The sequence below is a fragment of the Brassica rapa genome, chromosome A03 (assembly GCF_000309985.2).
Source record: "Brassica rapa cultivar Chiifu-401-42 chromosome A03, CAAS_Brap_v3.01, whole genome shotgun sequence".
NCBI lineage: Eukaryota > Viridiplantae > Streptophyta > Magnoliopsida > Brassicales > Brassicaceae > Brassica > Brassica rapa.
The window spans coordinates 21,781,578-21,800,714 of record NC_024797.2 but is presented as its reverse complement, the minus strand read 5'-3'; the positions used below and the strand labels follow the sequence as shown (position 1 = coordinate 21,800,714).

Genomic DNA, 19,137 nt, shown 5'->3' with positions numbered 1-19,137 from the left:
TTTCATCATTGTTTCATATTATGTTTGCAGTGTGATTGTGTTAATATCACTTGTTCGTTTCTTTTTTTCTGTTGAATGTTCAGCTGTTGGTCAAACAGTTGGGAATATGTCAAAGAGTGCAGAGGTTATGAAGCTTGTCAATAATCTCATGAAGGCTCCACAAATGGCTGCAACTATGCAGGAGTTCACCAAAGAGATGACTAAGGTAGCTTTATCCGTTTCCCTTTCTCTCACTCAGTTGAAAGCTCTCTGACATACAAGGTTCATATGATTTTAAGTAGATGTGGATCACGTATCTTTTTTTGTTATCTTGTTTCGTTTTAGATTTGGTGTATAGTGTGTCACGAGTCTTGTTTCCTTGTGTCACAAGACTTGTATTCTTGTAGATGTTTCCTTTTGTCACAAGTTGCATTGTTGTAGAAGTGTAAAATTTTATCTTCCAAAAAAATGTAATTTTTTTTTAAGAATCCTCAATTAAGAAACTCCCATTAAACCTTTCAAAATGAAAATTTCTTAACAAAAGTTTTTAAAGTTACATTTATTACTAAAAAATCATTAAGAACCCCATTTGGGGTTTTAGGGATAAAGATGGTCTAATTTTCCAGCTTGTTTCCTATGTGAGGTCCATGGTTACGTACCGCTGCGCTGTAGAGTTGCCTCGTACTCTACGCAATGTTAATATCTAATACCGATATAGCATTGATTGATGATATAAAATTGGTGAATAAGTACCCACCACACCTTACACCAAGTGGGACTTACCTGAAACCGAACCCTATTGAGGATTAGACATGGTTGGTATTGTTAGGTACGAAGCTTCTTTAGACTTTTTTTGGTTTTATGTCAATTTTTTCTTTTATTTCGAATGTTTAGGATAATTATAAGATCTATCGATGCTGGGGAAGATCATCTCTAATAGTTTTTCTCATTTTATTCTTCGAAATGAAGTAAACTTAACATGAATTTGTGATTTGCTCCAATAGTTTTCTCATTTTCTCTTTCAATTTTTATTATATTCATTTATCAATTTTTTATTTATTGCAAATAAGACCATTTATTTGATAGGATGTAAAACTATGTTTATTTATTTTAAATTTTTGGATTTCAAACTACAATCTATCTTTATTAAAACACACTATTTATTTTATTAATAAAATTGCACAATCACATACAATACAAAAGTAAACTTTTATTTAAACAATAATTAATATATTTTTCCCACACATAATCAATCAAAACATGTTCTATATATGTTCTGTTAGGTTTGTATGTGTTTTTAATTTGTATTAGTTATGTATTTTGATATTATTTTTTATTATTTATTATAAATATATATATCATATTAAATTGCAAGTTATAAAAATTTAATCAGTATATATATATATATATATATATGTTATATAAAAGTTTTAAAAGTAAGATTTTGTGTAAATGTTTATGCATAAAACAAAGTTTTTCAAAAAATTAGGGATCATTATACAAATAAAAAAGTTCAACATCAAAATGAATTTGTGAATAGTGTTCTCTCAAATATGTATAGCACTACTTACATTCTCATTTTTTTTCTTCAAAATGATGTATCATTGGAGATAGATTTTCCTCATTTTTAATGTTTTTCTTCATTTTGATATACCACTGGAGATGCCTTAATAGTTTTTAATTTATTTTGCTGTTTCCTTCGCACTTCTATTTATGTTCACACGTTACTAGAATAATTTACTTTCTAATGAGATTAACATATTAGTGGTTGATATGTTTTTTTGCTAAACACAGAAAATGAGGAGGTTAGCATGGTAATTACAAAATAGGTAGTTAGAACAACTTTCGGGATGACCGGTGTATGTTGCAATCTGTCTCTGTACATTGGAAGGTAAGGTCGGCCCATGAGTCATGACATCTCTCTCATTTCCAACCACTCTTTGTCACTAGTTTTATTTATTTTGTACGGATACAAAGCATATAGAGTCTTATATACATAATACACTTCGTTAAAAAACAATAACTATCATTCTATTTTTATAACAAATTACAATTCCTACACTTATCCTCCACCTAAAACTTTTAATACTCGAACTAGGTAATCCTCTCTACTTTGTGCGGTTCATCAATACTTTGTTTGTGAATTTTACAGAAACCTATAAATTCTTATAAATTAAAAGAAATAAACCAAACTTGCAAATTAAGTTGTTTCTAAGACGAAGAAAATTGATTTTCTATAGTAAGAACGCAAAGTAGTTAACTAAATTTTACTATTCTGGACAACTAGTTAAAGGCAAACATGGGGGACTGCTATTACATGATTCAGTATGGATTTTTTTACATAATTCTTAAAAATCTCTGCCCTTAATGAAAATCTCTGCCCTCCATGTTTGGTTTGGGAGATCGTTCTTGTTCGATTTTCTTACAAGGATATGCTTCATCGAGCGACTTTTCTTCTAGATCAAGATCTCTGATTAACTCTATTCTTTGTAAACATTATCACCGCATTTAAAGCAACAATAAGAGAACGTTGTTTATTAAATTCGTACCTACATTTACGAGCTTAAGCTTACATTTCCAATTTGTTATCAGTTTTGTATTATAATATAATGCGGATTTGTCACGTATTATCGTATAATAAACTATAGGTTTATTGTTATAGGTTGTGAAGGGCGAGTATATATATAACATTGAGGGACTTAGTTTAACTTATCAATCAAGTTTTGTCCTAACACATGTTCATTAAATAAGTAAACAATACTAGAACAAGCAATCTAAATCCGCAAGGAAAGACCAATTAGATTAAACAAATAAAATCTTTGTATCTGACTAATATTTTTAACAATCCATCAAATCATTTAGACAAATGAAAAGGAGGGTTTGGAGTCATGATGATATAATAGTAATTAAAAGAAACTAAGTTGGACTATTCCCTCACAAGGCGTCACGTATGGGCATGTAGGGCTTTTTGTCCCAACTAGATGATAGTGATATATGAGTTTGGTAACATCGATTTTCTAGAACGTTATTTTTTTTTCTTTTCCAATTTTGATCTGTTTGTATTTGAATTTATATATTTTGACAGGGTAAAAGGCGGTGACGCGTGGTTGCAATTATTAAAAATGTTATTCGATGGTGTGATAGTGTTCACATATTTTGACTACGGTGTGAACTTTACCAAATTTTAGTTGTTTCGATTGGAATATAGGATTTAACTAATCAATACAAAAACTGTAGAATTTAAGTATTTGTTAATATTAATTCCATCAAATTAATCTGAGGCTTGCGGACCAGCTATCAAGTTGGTTGAGCAACAGATGAAGATCAAGAATTTGACTAGGACTATACTTTTGTATCATTTCCCATCCATTATTGTTTGTTTGAAATTTCGACTATACTTTTTATTTTTGCTAAAACTCTCAAGTCTCATAACTCCAATCAAAAAGTATCAGTACAGTAATGTAAGCTACAATCCAAATTAAAATAAAATAAAAACTGAAACAAGATATTTTGTTGAACCAAACTCCATCAACTTTTACCGTAGATATGTAGAGTTAAGATAATTTTGTAACAAGGTAAAATTGATGGTTTTGTTGAACCGCAACATTTTTAACGTTTCATGTTGAGAAAATGAGATTTAATGAAATTTTTATTTTTAAAAATAATACATGGTGTGAGATCTACAATAGTAGTGAATAATGTGAATGTGGTAGTTATAGGTTGATGTAAAATAAAATACTAAACAAAACAAAATAAATTTTTCAAAAAAAAAAAAAAAAAAAAAAAAAAAAAAAAACAAAATAAAGAGCCCACCAGCCACTCCTTCAAACGTGTCCTACCAACTCTCTTCTAGAAGCAATTAGGCCCACCTTCCACCTCCAACCTTCTCTATCTCTTCTCTCTCCTCTCTCCATAAAAGCCTTACAACAACTTCTTCAGAGACAAGAGCAGAACAAGAACAAGAACAAGAAGAAGGAACCATGGGAAGATCTCCCTGCTGCGAGAAAGAACACATGAACAAAGGTGCTTGGACTAAAGAAGAAGACGAGAGACTCGTCTCTTACATCAAATCCCACGGCGAAGGCTGCTGGCGATCTCTCCCTAGAGCCGCCGGTCTCCTCCGTTGCGGCAAGAGCTGCCGTCTCCGGTGGATTAACTATCTCCGGCCTGATCTCAAAAGAGGAAACTTCACCCGCGACGAAGATGAAGTTATCATCAATCTTCATAGCCTCATTGGCAACAAGTAAGCAACCCCTCTTATTCATAGATTCTAAGATGCTCTGTTTTCTTTAAGCTTATGTTCTGTTTTTTTTTTCTCATCAGGTGGTCTTTAATTGCGGCGAGATTGCCTGGAAGAACAGATAACGAGATAAAGAATTACTGGAACACGCATATAAAGAGGAAGCTTTTGAGTAAAGGGATTGATCCCAACACTCACAGATCGATCAACGCAGGGAAAGTTTCTGATTCGAAGAAAACAGAGGACCAAGTTGTAAAAGATGTTTCTTTTGGGTCTCTGTTTGATAAAACAGAAAAGTCCGAGGAGCAGAAGCAAAATAAAAAACAAAAGCAGAATCTAATCAATGGGTTAGTTTGCAAAGAAGAGAGGGTTGAGCATCACCCAGCTGTTGTTGTTCAAGAAATTTTTTGCCCAAATTTGAATCTCGAGCTTAGGATCAGTCCACCATGGCACAACAAGAATCATGATGATCATACAAGAGAGAAATCTACTACTACCTACACTGCATCCCGTCTTTACGTGCAAAACGGCATGGAGTCTAGTAGTGATACTGCAAAATGTCAAACAGAGGATAGCAGTAGCATTAGCCATTCTTCACTTGACATTAGTAGTATTAGCAGCGTTGGTTATGACTTCTTGGGTTTGAATACGAGGTTTATGGATTTTCGGAGCTTGGAAATGAACTAAACAAAAAACAAAAAATAAAGTTGTAGATCTGATACTGCCTACTCTTAATCTTGCTTTTACTTTATTTTAATGGTTTTCCTAATCTTTGTACATAAACTTAAAAATATTATGATCAAATGTATCGCCGTCTCATTTGATAATGCAGACATATTAATCAAGTTTGAATTCAGTGTTTTTTTTTTATTTAATAGAATTTGTTAATGGTTTTTGGAATTAATTTATGCTTATTTCTTGTGTTTAGTGAACAAGAAAAAAAAGTGATTTTGTATTCGGTTTTTTTTTTGTAACTCAAAGATTGAAGAGAGGGAAGAGAATAACTATACTAATAATCTCGGTCGGGCTCAGAATCCTTTCTCAATCTCATGAGAACATGTACATTTAGACCTACAGTTTCCTGTGATATGGATAGAAGTGGTTGGATGGTACATGTTTATATCTATTATTACAAATTTACAATATTACATACTTTAAGTGATAAGTTATATGCGGATGATAAATTGTATCATTGTATGAGGATGAGACGTGTGATAACGATAGAAGTAGTTGGATAGTACATGTTCACATTCATCACATACTTTAAGGACTTTTCATTGATCCCAATATGAGATTTCCGTTGGGTTATTTTTTAGCTGAATAAAATTCACTCTACAAAAGAGTAGTTTACACTTTACAGTGTAAACTTTACACTAAACAAAAGCTCACCTAACCAACACGAATCTACTTAGAGCATGATTAATTGAAAATTTTTAGGATAGGGTTCTTAGCGGAATATAATAAACTGTCTCTTAACTTTTAACCAAAAAAAAACTAAGAACCGGCTTTTAAATATTTTATGAAAATATTTGAAAATCAGAGTGGCTAACGTAGATATTGTGGGACACTGGGAGACACATAATCAAGGCACAATATGTTAATTTAGATCCCACGAACTGGTTGGTTAAGGATTGTGGGAGATGTCTATTTAGAATTGCATGTCCATTTATTATAACGAAATGTGCAAATCAGAATGTGCATTAGCGGCAAATAACGCATATAAATGATGATTGGGCAAATATGCAAATTTAATATATTTTAGGCAGTAATCGTAAAGTTGACAAACAACGAGACTAGTGGCACGACTCAGTATATGAACTCGAGTTTGACAAAATAAGAATTCAAAGAAATCTTTGTTTGCTCACTTTGTAAATTGTAAGTGGACATGTTACTTCGTGTTTCAAACCTATCATAAATTGGCTGTTATAATATAACTAGACTTTTTGGTGTTGTTGTTGAACGGTTAAACTCATCAGGGTCACCGCAAATAATACATGCCTGAGACATTCCCAACTCCTCATACCTTTCCATGTTGATATTCTGTTTCGAATGACGAAGGCCTAACAGGTATGGCTTCATCAAACCAAACAATCCGATGCCAAGAAACCCAAGACTTTACAATACAAATTTGATCTCAGTTATGTTCAGTAAGGATTCTGCTTTCATAGTGATCCTGATTTTGCTTCCAAAGGAGGCAATCAGAGCCTGCATCTCAATTGTCGACGTTAATGAATCAAGACTGAAAAGTCTGATTCTTGCTCCTGCGAAACTTCCAATGGGTTCAGTCAACAACATCTACAACATTTGCATTTCTTAGCAGTCCTAGTTGTCAAGGTCCATTTGCTCCTGTGAGATTTATCAGAGGGCCTAGTTTCGTCAAGTTATCTGACCAGAAATGAGTTGTTAAACCGTCTCCTATCTTTGTTTTTACAAAACTAAAATCCTGAGTACAGAGCTTGAGAAGTTTTCTCCACACCCAAGAGTCTCAAGTTATTTTTTCAGGGACTCCCATAAGGATATATCTTGTAAAAGATAGTTACTCGTCCAGGCAACCCAAATAGATGAGGTGTTATTAAAGTTTCCAAATGAGTTTTAAAGCCAAAACTCGGGAAGCATCACTGAGTTTCCTTATTCCCAATCATCATTCTCTTTATGGTACGGTTAGGTCATCCCACTCAATGTTCCCCCGAGTGGTGAGATTAGGACTTCCTGACCATAAGAAGGCAGCACACACATTTTCTCTATTGTTGCAAAGCAACTGTTTGAGAGTCGAAAAGCAGAGCTCCAAAGGTTCATAACACTTGAGATCAATGTATGAATAAGTTGGAGCCTTCCAGCGTATGAAAGAGTCTTAGCCGACCTGTTCAGTAAGCGAGTTTAAATCCTGTCAACCACAGGTTCATAATCAGTCTTGTCAAGCTCATCTTTGTTAGCGAGAGGCCAATGTATCGAATGGGAAGCTGATCAGTCTCCGATATAGCATATGGAGAATTTCCTTCAATCTGTTGGACAAGATTCTCGCTATAATATTATAGATTGTGCTACAACATGCTATGGGCATGTAATCTTTCATCCTTTGTGGGTCAACCTTTTTCGGTATAAGAACTAGACTTATTATTATTTCAATGTCAAAGTTAGAAGCATTGCTTGAGATTTTAAGTGGAAGTGTATTCTTCTAATATTACTTTAGATTTTTTATCTAATAAAATTTAGACTTTTTTACATCAAACGATTCTTTTTTTATTCAAACTTGAGATGGTATAGAGAACCATACTGAAATAAAACAACCAACATAACAAAGTTCCCTGTGGAACGATCAAGCATTCTAGCTAAAGAATCATATATTGCATTATATGCCTACGAAGAACATATGAAATCTTGAATGCTTAGATTTACCTTTAAAGAATATCTATCTCTTTCAGCTCCGTTGAAAATTAGCCAGCATGAAGCTCATTAATCATTGTGATCATGTCCTTCTATGATTGTTATCATTTTGTTTATAATTTTAGGATGACACTAGATATTATAGTAAGCAGATTCAATAAACATCATTGAAATTTTTCAGTACTATTATTTGATAAATTATTGGGATTTTTGCAAAATTGACCTACAACTTAAAGTCAAACACAAAACTAACCTCCCTTTTTTTTGAAAATTGGTTTTGCCCTATTCACCCCACAAGTTCATATAATTTACGAAAATGCCATCAATTTTTTTTTTCTTTTTTTTTCGAAAATGACATTTTTACTCTCTCACCCTCATCATCTTCAAGTAATTACAAGATTGCCATTGTCATCAATACCACAACCACCATGAACAACCAATTTGAAGCTCTTAATGCTCCCAAAATCGATTTACCCTTCTTCTTTTTCCATTCTTGTGAACTAAACACAACATATCTCTCAATTTCTCTCCACAATGAGCTAAAAAAACCCAAGATTTTGATTTTAAATTTTTTATGGTTCATAGAGTCATAGAAGCTAACAATTATGGGTGGGTGACTTTCGTTTGTGATTCTGTGTGCTTGGAGAAGCCTTATGTATGCTAAGGAACTTATCTCACCAATTTAAGGTATGACATCGAGTTTTTTTCCAGATCTGTTCGTCAGACGACTTACTTGGGAAGTCGTCTGGCTGTAGACGACTTACCTTTCAGTCGTCTGGCTGTAGACGACTTACCTGGAAGTCGTCTGGTCAACGCAGAGGTTATTTTTACAATTGACTTTGAAATCTGTAACCTGAGACGACTGAAAGTTAAGTCGTCTACTATTGTTTGGATTCAAAAAAAATTCCAAAGAACCTAGACGACTTACATTTCAGTCGTCATAGGTTAGTTTTGCATTTGACTGGATAATTTCAGAAGTTTGACTTCCCCAGACGACTTACATTTCAGTTGTCTGGCGAAAATTAAAATAATAATATTTTTTTAAAAGTAGACGACTTAAAGTTAAGTCGTCATAGGTTAGTTTTGCAATTGAAAAAAAAAACTTCAAGATTTAATTATACACAGACGACTTATAATTCAGTCGTCCACCAGACGACTTAATTGTAAGTCGTCCAGGACTTTTTTCCGAGATTCTGGTCAAACCTCGTAAATCCTAGACGACTTACATTTCAGTCGTCTCGTGGACGACTGAATTATAAGTCGTCTGTATATAATTAAATCTTGAAGTTTTTTTTTTCAATTGCAAAACTAACCTACGACGACTTAACTTTAAGTCGTCTACTTTTAAAAAAATATTATTATTTTAATTTTCACTAGACGACTGAAATGTAAGTCGTCCAAAAAGTCAAACTTCTGAAATAATCCAGTCAAATGCAAAACTAACCTCTGACGACTGAAATGTAAGTCGTCTAGCTTTTTTGGAGTTTTTTTTTTAACCAAACAATAGTAGACGACTTAACTTTCAGTCGTCCGAAATAACAGATTTCAAAGTCAATTGCAAAAATAACCTCTGCGTTGACCAGACGACATATAGTTTAGTCGTCTAGACAACTTAGATTGAAGTCGTCCGCGTCTTCTCCACTAGTTTTTAAGTCTTCTACGTTAGTTTTTGAATAACTTGTATTTTTAAGAATGATAAGTAACTTCAAGATATGTAAAACTCATATTTACAAAATATGTTCTCTCCCTTAGTTTTACTAAATTTGACTAAGTTTTTCAATGCAAACTTATAAAAAATATGATATGCTTTGACTAGTTACTATTGTTTGTTTCCATCTCTTACCAACATTCTTGTTTATTATGATGAGAAAAAGGCCATTGGAGTTTATTATTGCATATGAGAGATCCAAAGATAAGAAAAAGGCTACTGAAGTCTATTATTTCATTGATTTGTAAATGTGTAAACACATTGTTAGCACATTTAATACATCTTGGAAAATATTATTACTGATTTTACAAAAAATTCACAACTAAAAGAGTATACATGCAATTCACAACTTGAGTAGATGAGTAGACAAGACCAGACAACTTGAGTAGATGAGTAGACAAGACCAGACAACTTTTAAGAAGTCCAGATGACTTCTAAGAAGTCCAGACGACTTCCAGGAAGTTCAGACGACTTTTAGGAAGTCCAGACGACTTCCAGACGACTTTACAGGAAGTCCAGACGACTTTACAGGAAGTCCAGACGACTTTACAGGAAGTCCAGACGACTTCCAGACGACTTTACAGGAAGTCCAGACGACTTTACAGGAAGTCCAGACGACTTTACAGGAAGTCCAGACGACTTTACAGGAAGTCCAGACGACTTCCAGACGACTTTACAGGAAGTCCAGACGACTTTACAGGAAGTCCAGACGACTTCCAGACGACTTCCAGATGACTTTACAGGAAGTCCAGACGACTTTTAGGAAGTCCAGACGACTTCCAGACGACTTCCAGACGACTAACAAGTAAGTCGTCCCAAAGTCTTCCAGATCTGAAAAACCTGCATATTAAATCCAGATCTGAAAAACCTGCATATTCAAAAACGTTCAAATGGCTTAAAAACAGAAAAAATGAATGGAAGATTAGATAAATCTACCTTTATAGAACACACAAAAATACATATCTAAAAATAATAGATCTACCTTTAAATTAGTGGAAGATGAGTACCATCTAATTAAAAACCTGCAAAAAAAAATAGATTAGTAACAAAGACATGAGACAAAATTGAAAAATTCATATAAAGTTTGGTGTTTTCAAGTCAAAGAGATTAAAGTGGGTTTGGAGAGTTTTAGTTTGGGAAAAAAGTAAGAACTTTATACAACAAGAAGTTACCAAATGAAGAAAAATCAGACATAAGAACTTACCAAAACGCTCAGAAAAATCCAGACGACTTCCTAGAAGTCCAGACGACTTCCTGGAAGTCTAGACGACTTCCTGGAAGTCCAGACGACTTCCTGGAAGTCCAGACGACTTCCTGGAAGTCCAGACGACTTCCAAGAAGTCCAGACGACTTCCAGACGACTTCCAGACGACTTCCAGACGACTTCCAGACGACTAACACGTAAGTCGTCCCAGAAGTCTTCCAGATCTGAAAAACCTGCACATCAAATCCAGATCTGAAAAACCTGCATATCCAAAAACGTTCAAATGACTTAAAAATAGAAAAAATGAGTGGAAGATTAGATAAATCTACATTTATAGAACACACAAAAATACATATCTAAAATTAATAGATCTACCTCTAAATTAGTGGAAGATGAGTACCACTTGATTAAAAACCTGTAAAAGAGATAGATTAGTAAGAAATACATGAGACAAAACTGAAAAATTCATATAAAGTTTGGTGTTTTCAAGTCAAAGAGATTAGAGAGAGGTTGGAGAGTTTTAGAATGATGAACATTACATTTTTGTTGCAGCCATTTGAGAGGAGGAGAGAGAATGTGTAAATTTTTCTTTATATAGGGAGGCAAAAAATCTAATTAGGTTAAATATTTTTGACTCAGACGACTTCCTGGACGACTTACATTTCAGTCGTCTGGTGAAGAAATTAAAACAGACGACTTACATGTAAGTCGTCCAGAAGAGTTTAATATTTTTAGCGGGAAATTAAATATTTTTAGTGGGAAACTAAAATAGAAGACTTTCCAGACGACTTACAAGTAAATCGTCTGGACGACTTACAAGTAAGTCGTCTGGACGACTGAAATATACGTCGTCCGGGTAAATTATTCAACAGACGACTGAAATATAAGTCGTCCACACCCTAAACATAACCCCTAAACTTAATTATCTAATTAAACACTTCATAAAACCAAATCAAACTTGAAAAGTGTTTACTATACACAGAAATAAACACATATAAGTGAAAACTAATTTCTGAAAAAAACATTTTAGTTTTCCAAAATCTAACCCTAACAATCCATACAATACTACAACATATGTTTGCCAAACTCCTAAACCAAAGTATTTCATGATTCACTACTTCCACTCATCTATCTTCAAAACAAATCAATTTTATCATATCTTAATTTATATCACTTAAAACTGTTTATAATTACTTGATTTTTATTTTTCACGCATCAAAATATTTTTTACAAGATTTATAAATTATTTTTAAAATAAGCTGGTACCAGACGACTGAAACTTCAGTCGTCTAGACGACTTCCAACAATTCAGACGACTCAGACGATTTACTGGGGCTATATTCGTAAAAATGGCTTCTGTTTTTTTGTTTGGTCACAAGGGGCTGAGCTGTAATTTCACTAGGCTTTTAGGTTAGTTTTGCATTTGATTCAAGTTTGGGTATAGGTTTGGGATTAAAATCAAGTTGTGGGTTAGTTTTGGCAAAAACCCCTAAATTATTTTGCTGATTTGTCATATTTTTCATAAATTTAGTTTTAATCATAAGTCTTAACAATGAATATTTTTAAAAATACCCTATTTAAGTTTTTGAATTTTGGAAAATATATTGTCTTTATATAAATTTGAAAACTAATCTTGTTCATATGTGATATGAAAATTTTAACTCAAATTTTAATAAATAAAATAAAATGTAAATTATTAATATTCTTATTAATTTATTTTAGATAATGATTATTATTATTAAACATACTTAAAGTTATAATTGCATAAGTTTTGCTGATTTTTCATATTTTCTATAAATTTAGTTTTAATCATTAGTTTTTATAAGCTATATATATATATATATCATTAAATTTGGGATTAAGCTTTTAATGTCACTGAGATTATTTTTAATCCACAATTAGAATAATTGATTGATTTTAAATCTAGACTAGGTCCTTGTCCGCGCGTATTTTGATTTTTTTCCATATTTTGTACTATTATATCAATTGTTTAGTTTTATAAAATATTATGTTTTTACTGTAAATTTGGAATTAAAAATTTAATTTTTCCTTACTGTAAAGTAAGTTTTTTTTTTTGAATTTTACCACAACACATTATACACGAAGAGAATATAGTTAGTTTTTATATTCTTATTTGGTATAATATTGAAACTTTTGATGGTTTGTTTAAATGGTTTTTTTAAATTATATATTTTAGGATTGATTTTCGTGACTATATTCTATAATTGTCTAAAAAAATTGTTTGTCCCATATAGACATCCACATAAATATGGACTTCTGATAAATTTGTTCATTGGGATATTTAGTTTCACTTTCAATTTTATTCTCTTTTTTGGCACCCTCATGCTAGCTTGTGGGGCTAGCCAGCTTGGTGCAAAAGGGTTTACAAAAACTGATCGAGATGCGCGTGATCGGACACCTTTTGCTAGGCTATTCGTACAGAGTTTTAAAGATCTAGGAATATAAACAATAGAAAGTTAGAAGATTCTTTGGATACATCATGTATTTCGTCGAGCTCCGAGTCCAACGCATGCTAATCTTCCTCATTTTGAATGAATATAACCCGTTGTTCACAGTCGATTGAAAGACCATCTCTCTGTGTCCAAACTTCAGTATCACTTGCATTGCCCATAGTAAACCTTCAGCTTCCGCTTGCAGTGGTGATTTGGTGCGTGTATATCGGCCCTTGCTCCAAACAGCATTGGAAAGTCACCATCCATTAACACAAAGCCAAGTCCAGATATGTCTGTTTTATTTATCCAGGATGTCTAGCAGGAGCGTTTCTTTACAGAGGAACAGTTGTGTCCGTTACCTCAACTCCCATATCAATCTCCATAATCTCGTCTATACGTTGGGCTATCCTCCAACACTCTGCTTCAATTTTATTCGCTAATGGAAAGACAAAATTCCTACGACACTATTAATGATTGTTTTTTTTGTAACACCGATACGGCAAACTTATGTTTTATTTAACAAAACTCTTATTTTAATTTTGTATTAAAGAATCAATCATATTTTATATTATCTATAATTTTAGTAAATTTGCTTATTTGTCATGTTTTTTTAGGTTTTAGCTAAATCATTGATTTATTATTTATTTTTAGCTAAATCACTAATTTATTAATTTAAAAATACCCTTAATTAATATTATATATATATATATTAAAAATGAATTTTATTTTAGTAATATTAAATTTCTATTTTATATTAAAATTTAGTTAGTTTTTCTTATTTGTCATATTTTATTAGGTTTTAGACTTTTAGATAGGTTATTGATTTATTATTAATTTCTAACTGATTCGCTAATGTGTTAATTAAAACAATACTCTTAGTGAACTTTATATATAATTAAAAACTAATTTTATTTTAATCATATAAGTTTTATATGTTATATTAATATTAAATATTTGATTCTAAAATAATATAATAAAAATTAAAATAAGATAATTATTATATATATTTTGTTGCTATCTGAAAACAATATTTTTATTATAAAAGTTAAAAAGATACAAAAAATTATAATTAAATATTATTCAAGAAAAAAACATTTATATAAATATATTTTCTAAACTATTTCTAAGATATGAGTGTTTTAAAAAATTTAACACGGGATGTTTAGAACACGGGATTATGCTTATGAGAGAGTGGTTCGAGAGTGGGCTAGGAGATGGGTCTAATGGGCTGCGAATTGTTGATTTTTTTTTAATTGCAAGCCCACTTCGTGATGACCTGGCATATTGGTTGGTCCTGAATATTTGTGCACATGTGGATAGGCTTAGGAAGCAATGATTTAGCTTCTTTTATATAGACGAATTTTATTTTAATCGTATAAATTTTATATGTTATATTAATATTAAATATTTGATTCTAAAATAATATAATAAAATAATAAAAAATTTAAAATAAGATAATTCTTATATATATTTTGTTGCTATCTGAAAACAATATTTTTATTATAAAAGTTAAAAAGATACAAAAAATTATAATTAAATATTATTCAAGAAAAAAATATTTATATAAATATATTTTCTAAACTATTTCTAAGATATGAGTGTTTAAAAAAATTTAACACGGGATGTTTAGAATACGGTATTATGCTTATGAGAGAGTGGTTCGGGAGTGGGCTAGGAGATGAGTCTAATGGGCTGCGAATTATTGAATATTTCTTTTAATTGCAAACCCACTTCGTGATGGCCTGACATATTGGTTGGTCCTGAATATTTGTGCACATGTAGATAGGCTTAGGAAGCAATGATTTAGCTCCTTTTATATAGTAGGATTGTCTAATGATGGTTTGGTTATTATTAAAGAAGATTTTGATTAAAAATTTATCTCTCTTAAAAAACAGAATTTAATACATTAATTTTCAATATTATGAAGTTAGGTAATTTTTAATATTAATTTAATTTTTTTATCTAATAAAATTTGGATTTAAAAGAAAGTAACATTTATATATATATTACTTCGTAAAAGGTGCAGATCCGCACCTAATTAAAAATAAAATAAACATGATATTATTGGAAGACATTGCTTTTTGGAAAATTTTAGAAAAACATAATTCATATCTAGTTTACAGAATAAATGATAGAAAATAAATATAACAAATCCTTGATAATTTATATCTCTTAAAGAACAGAATTTTTAGTATTAATATTAAAGAAGATTTCGATTAAAATTTTATACCTCTTAAAGAACATAATTTAATACATTAATTGTCAATATTATGAAGTTGGGTAATTTTTAATATTAATTTAATTTTAGAAAAACATAATTCATATCTAGTTTACAGAATAAATGATAGAAAAGAAATATAACAAATCCTTGATAATTTGTAGCAATCTACCAAAAGAAAGTATGATCTAAATAGTATATATATTTAGAGAATTAACATAATTTTAAAATGTATCAACTTTAAAAATCCTTAGAATCTACCTAAATCAACTTCACAATAACCGGAAAAATAATTTGGAAAACAAATAAATGAAAGACACCTGTCCCTCAAGCCAGAAAATAAAGTCTATAAATATATTCTTCCTAAGCGTCTAGGGTTTTCACCGTTCTCCATTTCTCATTTTTAACTCGTTAGTCTCATATATATCCTCCATGGACAATAAGTCGGTCACCCCTGCTGAAGCAGATCCTACTGTGATCGAGGCAACAACGCATCTAGAGGAAGTTCGTAGAGAGCAGAAAGATGATTTGGAGAAACATAAGAAAGACATGGATGAGAAGAAAATATCTGATGTGATGGAGATATTGCAAGGATTGTCTGATCGTCTGAAGACGATCCAAGAAAATATGGATTGTCGTCTTCAAAAGATGGAAGAAAGGATGGATTTGTTGATATCATCGATTAGTGAAAAAGCCGAGGCAGATAACATGTCTATCGATGAATCCTCTTTTGGCCAGGAATCTGATCAAAGGTATAGTAATGACCATTTTGGTCGTTTTTCAGATGGTCCTGGTCAGGAGCGTTATGATCGGTTTTTATTTGGTCCTGGTCGTGGTCAGGAGACCTTTGACCGTTTTGGTCGTGTTTCCGGTGGTCCTGGTCAGGAGACCGATGACCGTTTTGGTCGTTTCTTCAATGGTGGTGGTCAGTATAGCGATGACCGTTTACTTCGTTTCTTCATCGGACGTGGTCGTGGTCTTAATGTTGGTGGTCGTTTCGCCGGCGGGCGTTGTGGCGGCCAAGGCTACTGTGGCCATTGTTGAGGTTATGGTGAGGGAGGAGAAGAAACCTATTTTTCCTGCTCAGATACGGCGACTATCTTCGACGTTTTAGGAGTGGAAAGCTTTTCTTCTTCAAATCTGTTTGGTATCTTTAGCTTTTGATACATTATCACCTTTTCAGTAGTTCATTTTCTTCTTAAATTAAAGTAGTTCGGCTTCTTGTTATGCGAATATTTATGTTTTTTTGTAAGATTTGTAAAGCAACCTCAGTTTTCGTGTTAAAGATATAAAAAATATATAAAGATTTCAATTTGTGAGTTTGGTAGAGCACAATGCACATGTTAGCTTCAGTCATCATAGAACTAACCACAATTTCATACGTTCCATATTCTGATATTGTCTCCGAGATCATCTCAAGTAACTTGAGTAATAAAGTAGCTGTTTGATGTAAAAAAACAATCCCTTCATTACCCAAATCCATATTAACTTTGGACCCTACATTAGTCCCTCCTAAATATAAATGAACAAGCAATGACGTATGACCTGTATCTAGAGACAAGAATTGTTGCGGAAGAAACTAACTAACTAACTTTGAGAGACGACCATAACTGGAACCAAACATCTGCCTTAAAACTTCACTAGTGGGCTACTGTCGTTAAAAGAGATGAAACACTTTCAAAGACGAGCAAGCCAATAATCCAGCTGTGTTCGTAACTGAAGTTTTGTCTGGGCGGAAGCTAAACTTTACTGCGAGCTTCTAAGTACCATCTAAAACGGGACTCAGTTCCAGACTTCCAGGTAACTCCATTATCGATATTGAACTCTCGCAGGAAGAACAAAGAAACGGGTCAAAATTCAAAGACTGTTCTTATGTCGATTAGTGAAAACCAGATTGGTTAATTAATGGGTTTAAGGAGACAACAGAAAAGGCCGTACATTAATTTAAATAATCCATACATTTTATTATAACTTGGTGTTCTAAAGAATACATGAATTGATATCCAAGAAAATCACAAGCACAAGTACATAGCTTACGAAATATCTTTAAGCAACCAGACTGTTTATAATGTACATGTGATGAAGTGACCAATAAAAGCACAATTCTTACTGGTAAAAGCATTGTGTTTCTCAAAGACTCTGGTAACAATGTAATTATATGATAGTGCAGCAACACTATCAACTCTGTTTAGCACTCGAGGAAGTAGATGTTGTCATGAACGATTCACCACACCCGCATTGACCTTCCGAGTTAGGATTGATGAAGACAAACTCCGATCTGCAATTAAACACAAAACAAAAGTTAACACCGTTCTAAAATTTGTCAACAGAAATATAAAAACAGACATTGGATTTGTTAAATGTGACAAAAGTTTGCAAACCTTAGTTTATCATCTATAAAGTCCATCTTGGTGCCAATCACATGCATCAATGCCTTGGGCTCCACAAGGATCCTCACACCTTTTTCTTCCACCAGCTCATCAAATTTCCCTTTCTCATCTGAAGCAATACTTACGGAGATCAGTCCATAAACAACGGCTCAAAGACACACAATCAACAGCATGTAAACATAGCTAGAAAATTCTTGTTCTGGAACAACGAAAAGCAAAGAGGCAAGCATCTATAAATTAATTTAAAAGGTGAAACTATGTATTCAACTACTTTCCCCTCAGGAAACAAGAAACAGCCATTGGAGGTTTTCTCCACTGATCAAATTCGAGAACACAAAATGTAACGGATGTACTAGACTATAATCTAGACACTTCAAGACTAGAAACATCTTCCAAAACTAGATAGCTCTCTGTAATGGTAACATAGCAAGATATGGCTTTCACATGGACAGAGCTAAGAACCAAAGGAGGCGAACATACAGAGACTTTAACGGAACCTATAGTGTATAGCTTCATCATCAGATATAAATCATTCTCAGGTATGTAATAAAACGAGATGAATAGCCAAGGTAACATCTCATAAGCACAAGATTAAATATACAAAGCAATGCATATGGGTTCTTCATAAATGAGCTAACAACCAACCATAAGCAAATCACTAAATCTCAAATTTGACCAAGCCTCCTAGTCTCTAAATCTCAAAGACATGGATAAGAACAAAACATAGCAAGGTTGGGTTTTTTCACCAAAAATCAGACAAAAATCAGACAAAACAAGAAAATAAGAGTTTGTTTACCGGCGTAATTGAGGGTGTATGATAAACCGTTGCATCCTCTGGCTTTAACGCCCAATCGGAGAAAAGGTTTCTGCCTCTGCTGCAAGAGATGATGAACCCTAGATGCTGCTTCGTCCGTCAACGTTAACACCTGCTTCCTCATCGCCGGTCCTACCCTCGCTGCTGCTGCCGCTAGAACTCGAGAAGCCTTCATCGAATCGAACCCTTGGAAGAAATTATAATAGGTTCACGGGTTGTTGGATGATTTATGAAGAAGAATAAAATCTCAGAGCTAGAAAATGTCTCCTTTCGTTAGAAAATGAGACAAGAGACTAGTAACTAAAGGTTCGGTTCGATAACGGGTAACTTGGGTTTCGAGTATGTAGTTCGGTTATTGGAAAAGGAAACTAAATTTAAAATAAAAAAAGCCGGTTCGGTTCGGGTAGTTGTAAATTTAGCTTGGTTAGCGAGGAGTGCATCTAGGTGTGCCCGTTTTAGATTTGACTTTATAGGTCCCACTCAAGTTTTTTAGAATTTTAAGTCGGGTTTACTTTAGAACACTTTAGGTTCGGTCCAGTTCTAGTAATCTCAATGAAGATTCATTCTAGAATCGAAAACTTTTGGGTTCGGTTCCAAATCGAAATAACCGTAACAACCCAGAACTAAATAATGAAACAAAATTGCATATCAAACCTCAGTAATACGAAATTTAAATTCTCATAAAAGATTCACCAACCAACTATAGAAAGTAAGGTTCAAACTGCTTAAAATAATCTTGTTAACGTT

At 32.7% G+C, this 19,137-nt stretch overlaps 2 protein-coding genes across 2 annotated transcripts; one reads left to right on the top strand and one right to left on the bottom strand.

The window, feature by feature from the left end:
* The first annotated feature begins 3,514 nt into the window (after nucleotides 1-3,514).
* On the top strand, nucleotides 3,515-5,099 carry LOC103860474 (transcription factor MYB7). The gene is made up of 2 exons (XM_009138076.3): nucleotides 3,515-4,222; nucleotides 4,303-5,099. The coding sequence occupies exons 1-2, from the start codon at nucleotides 3,960-3,962 to the stop codon at nucleotides 4,904-4,906; spliced, it is 867 nt and encodes a 288-aa protein (XP_009136324.1). The 5' UTR covers nucleotides 3,515-3,959; the 3' UTR covers nucleotides 4,907-5,099.
* A 12,005-nt stretch (nucleotides 5,100-17,104) lies between these two features.
* On the bottom strand, nucleotides 17,105-18,703 carry LOC103860472 (iron-sulfur assembly protein IscA-like 1, mitochondrial). Its single transcript, XM_009138074.3, has 3 exons — nucleotides 18,373-18,703; nucleotides 17,568-17,685; nucleotides 17,105-17,464 (listed from the first exon to the last, which is right to left on the bottom strand). The coding sequence occupies exons 1-3, from the start codon at nucleotides 18,563-18,565 to the stop codon at nucleotides 17,365-17,367; spliced, it is 411 nt and encodes a 136-aa protein (XP_009136322.2). The 5' UTR covers nucleotides 18,566-18,703; the 3' UTR covers nucleotides 17,105-17,364.
* Between the last annotated feature and the right edge of the window lie 434 nt (nucleotides 18,704-19,137).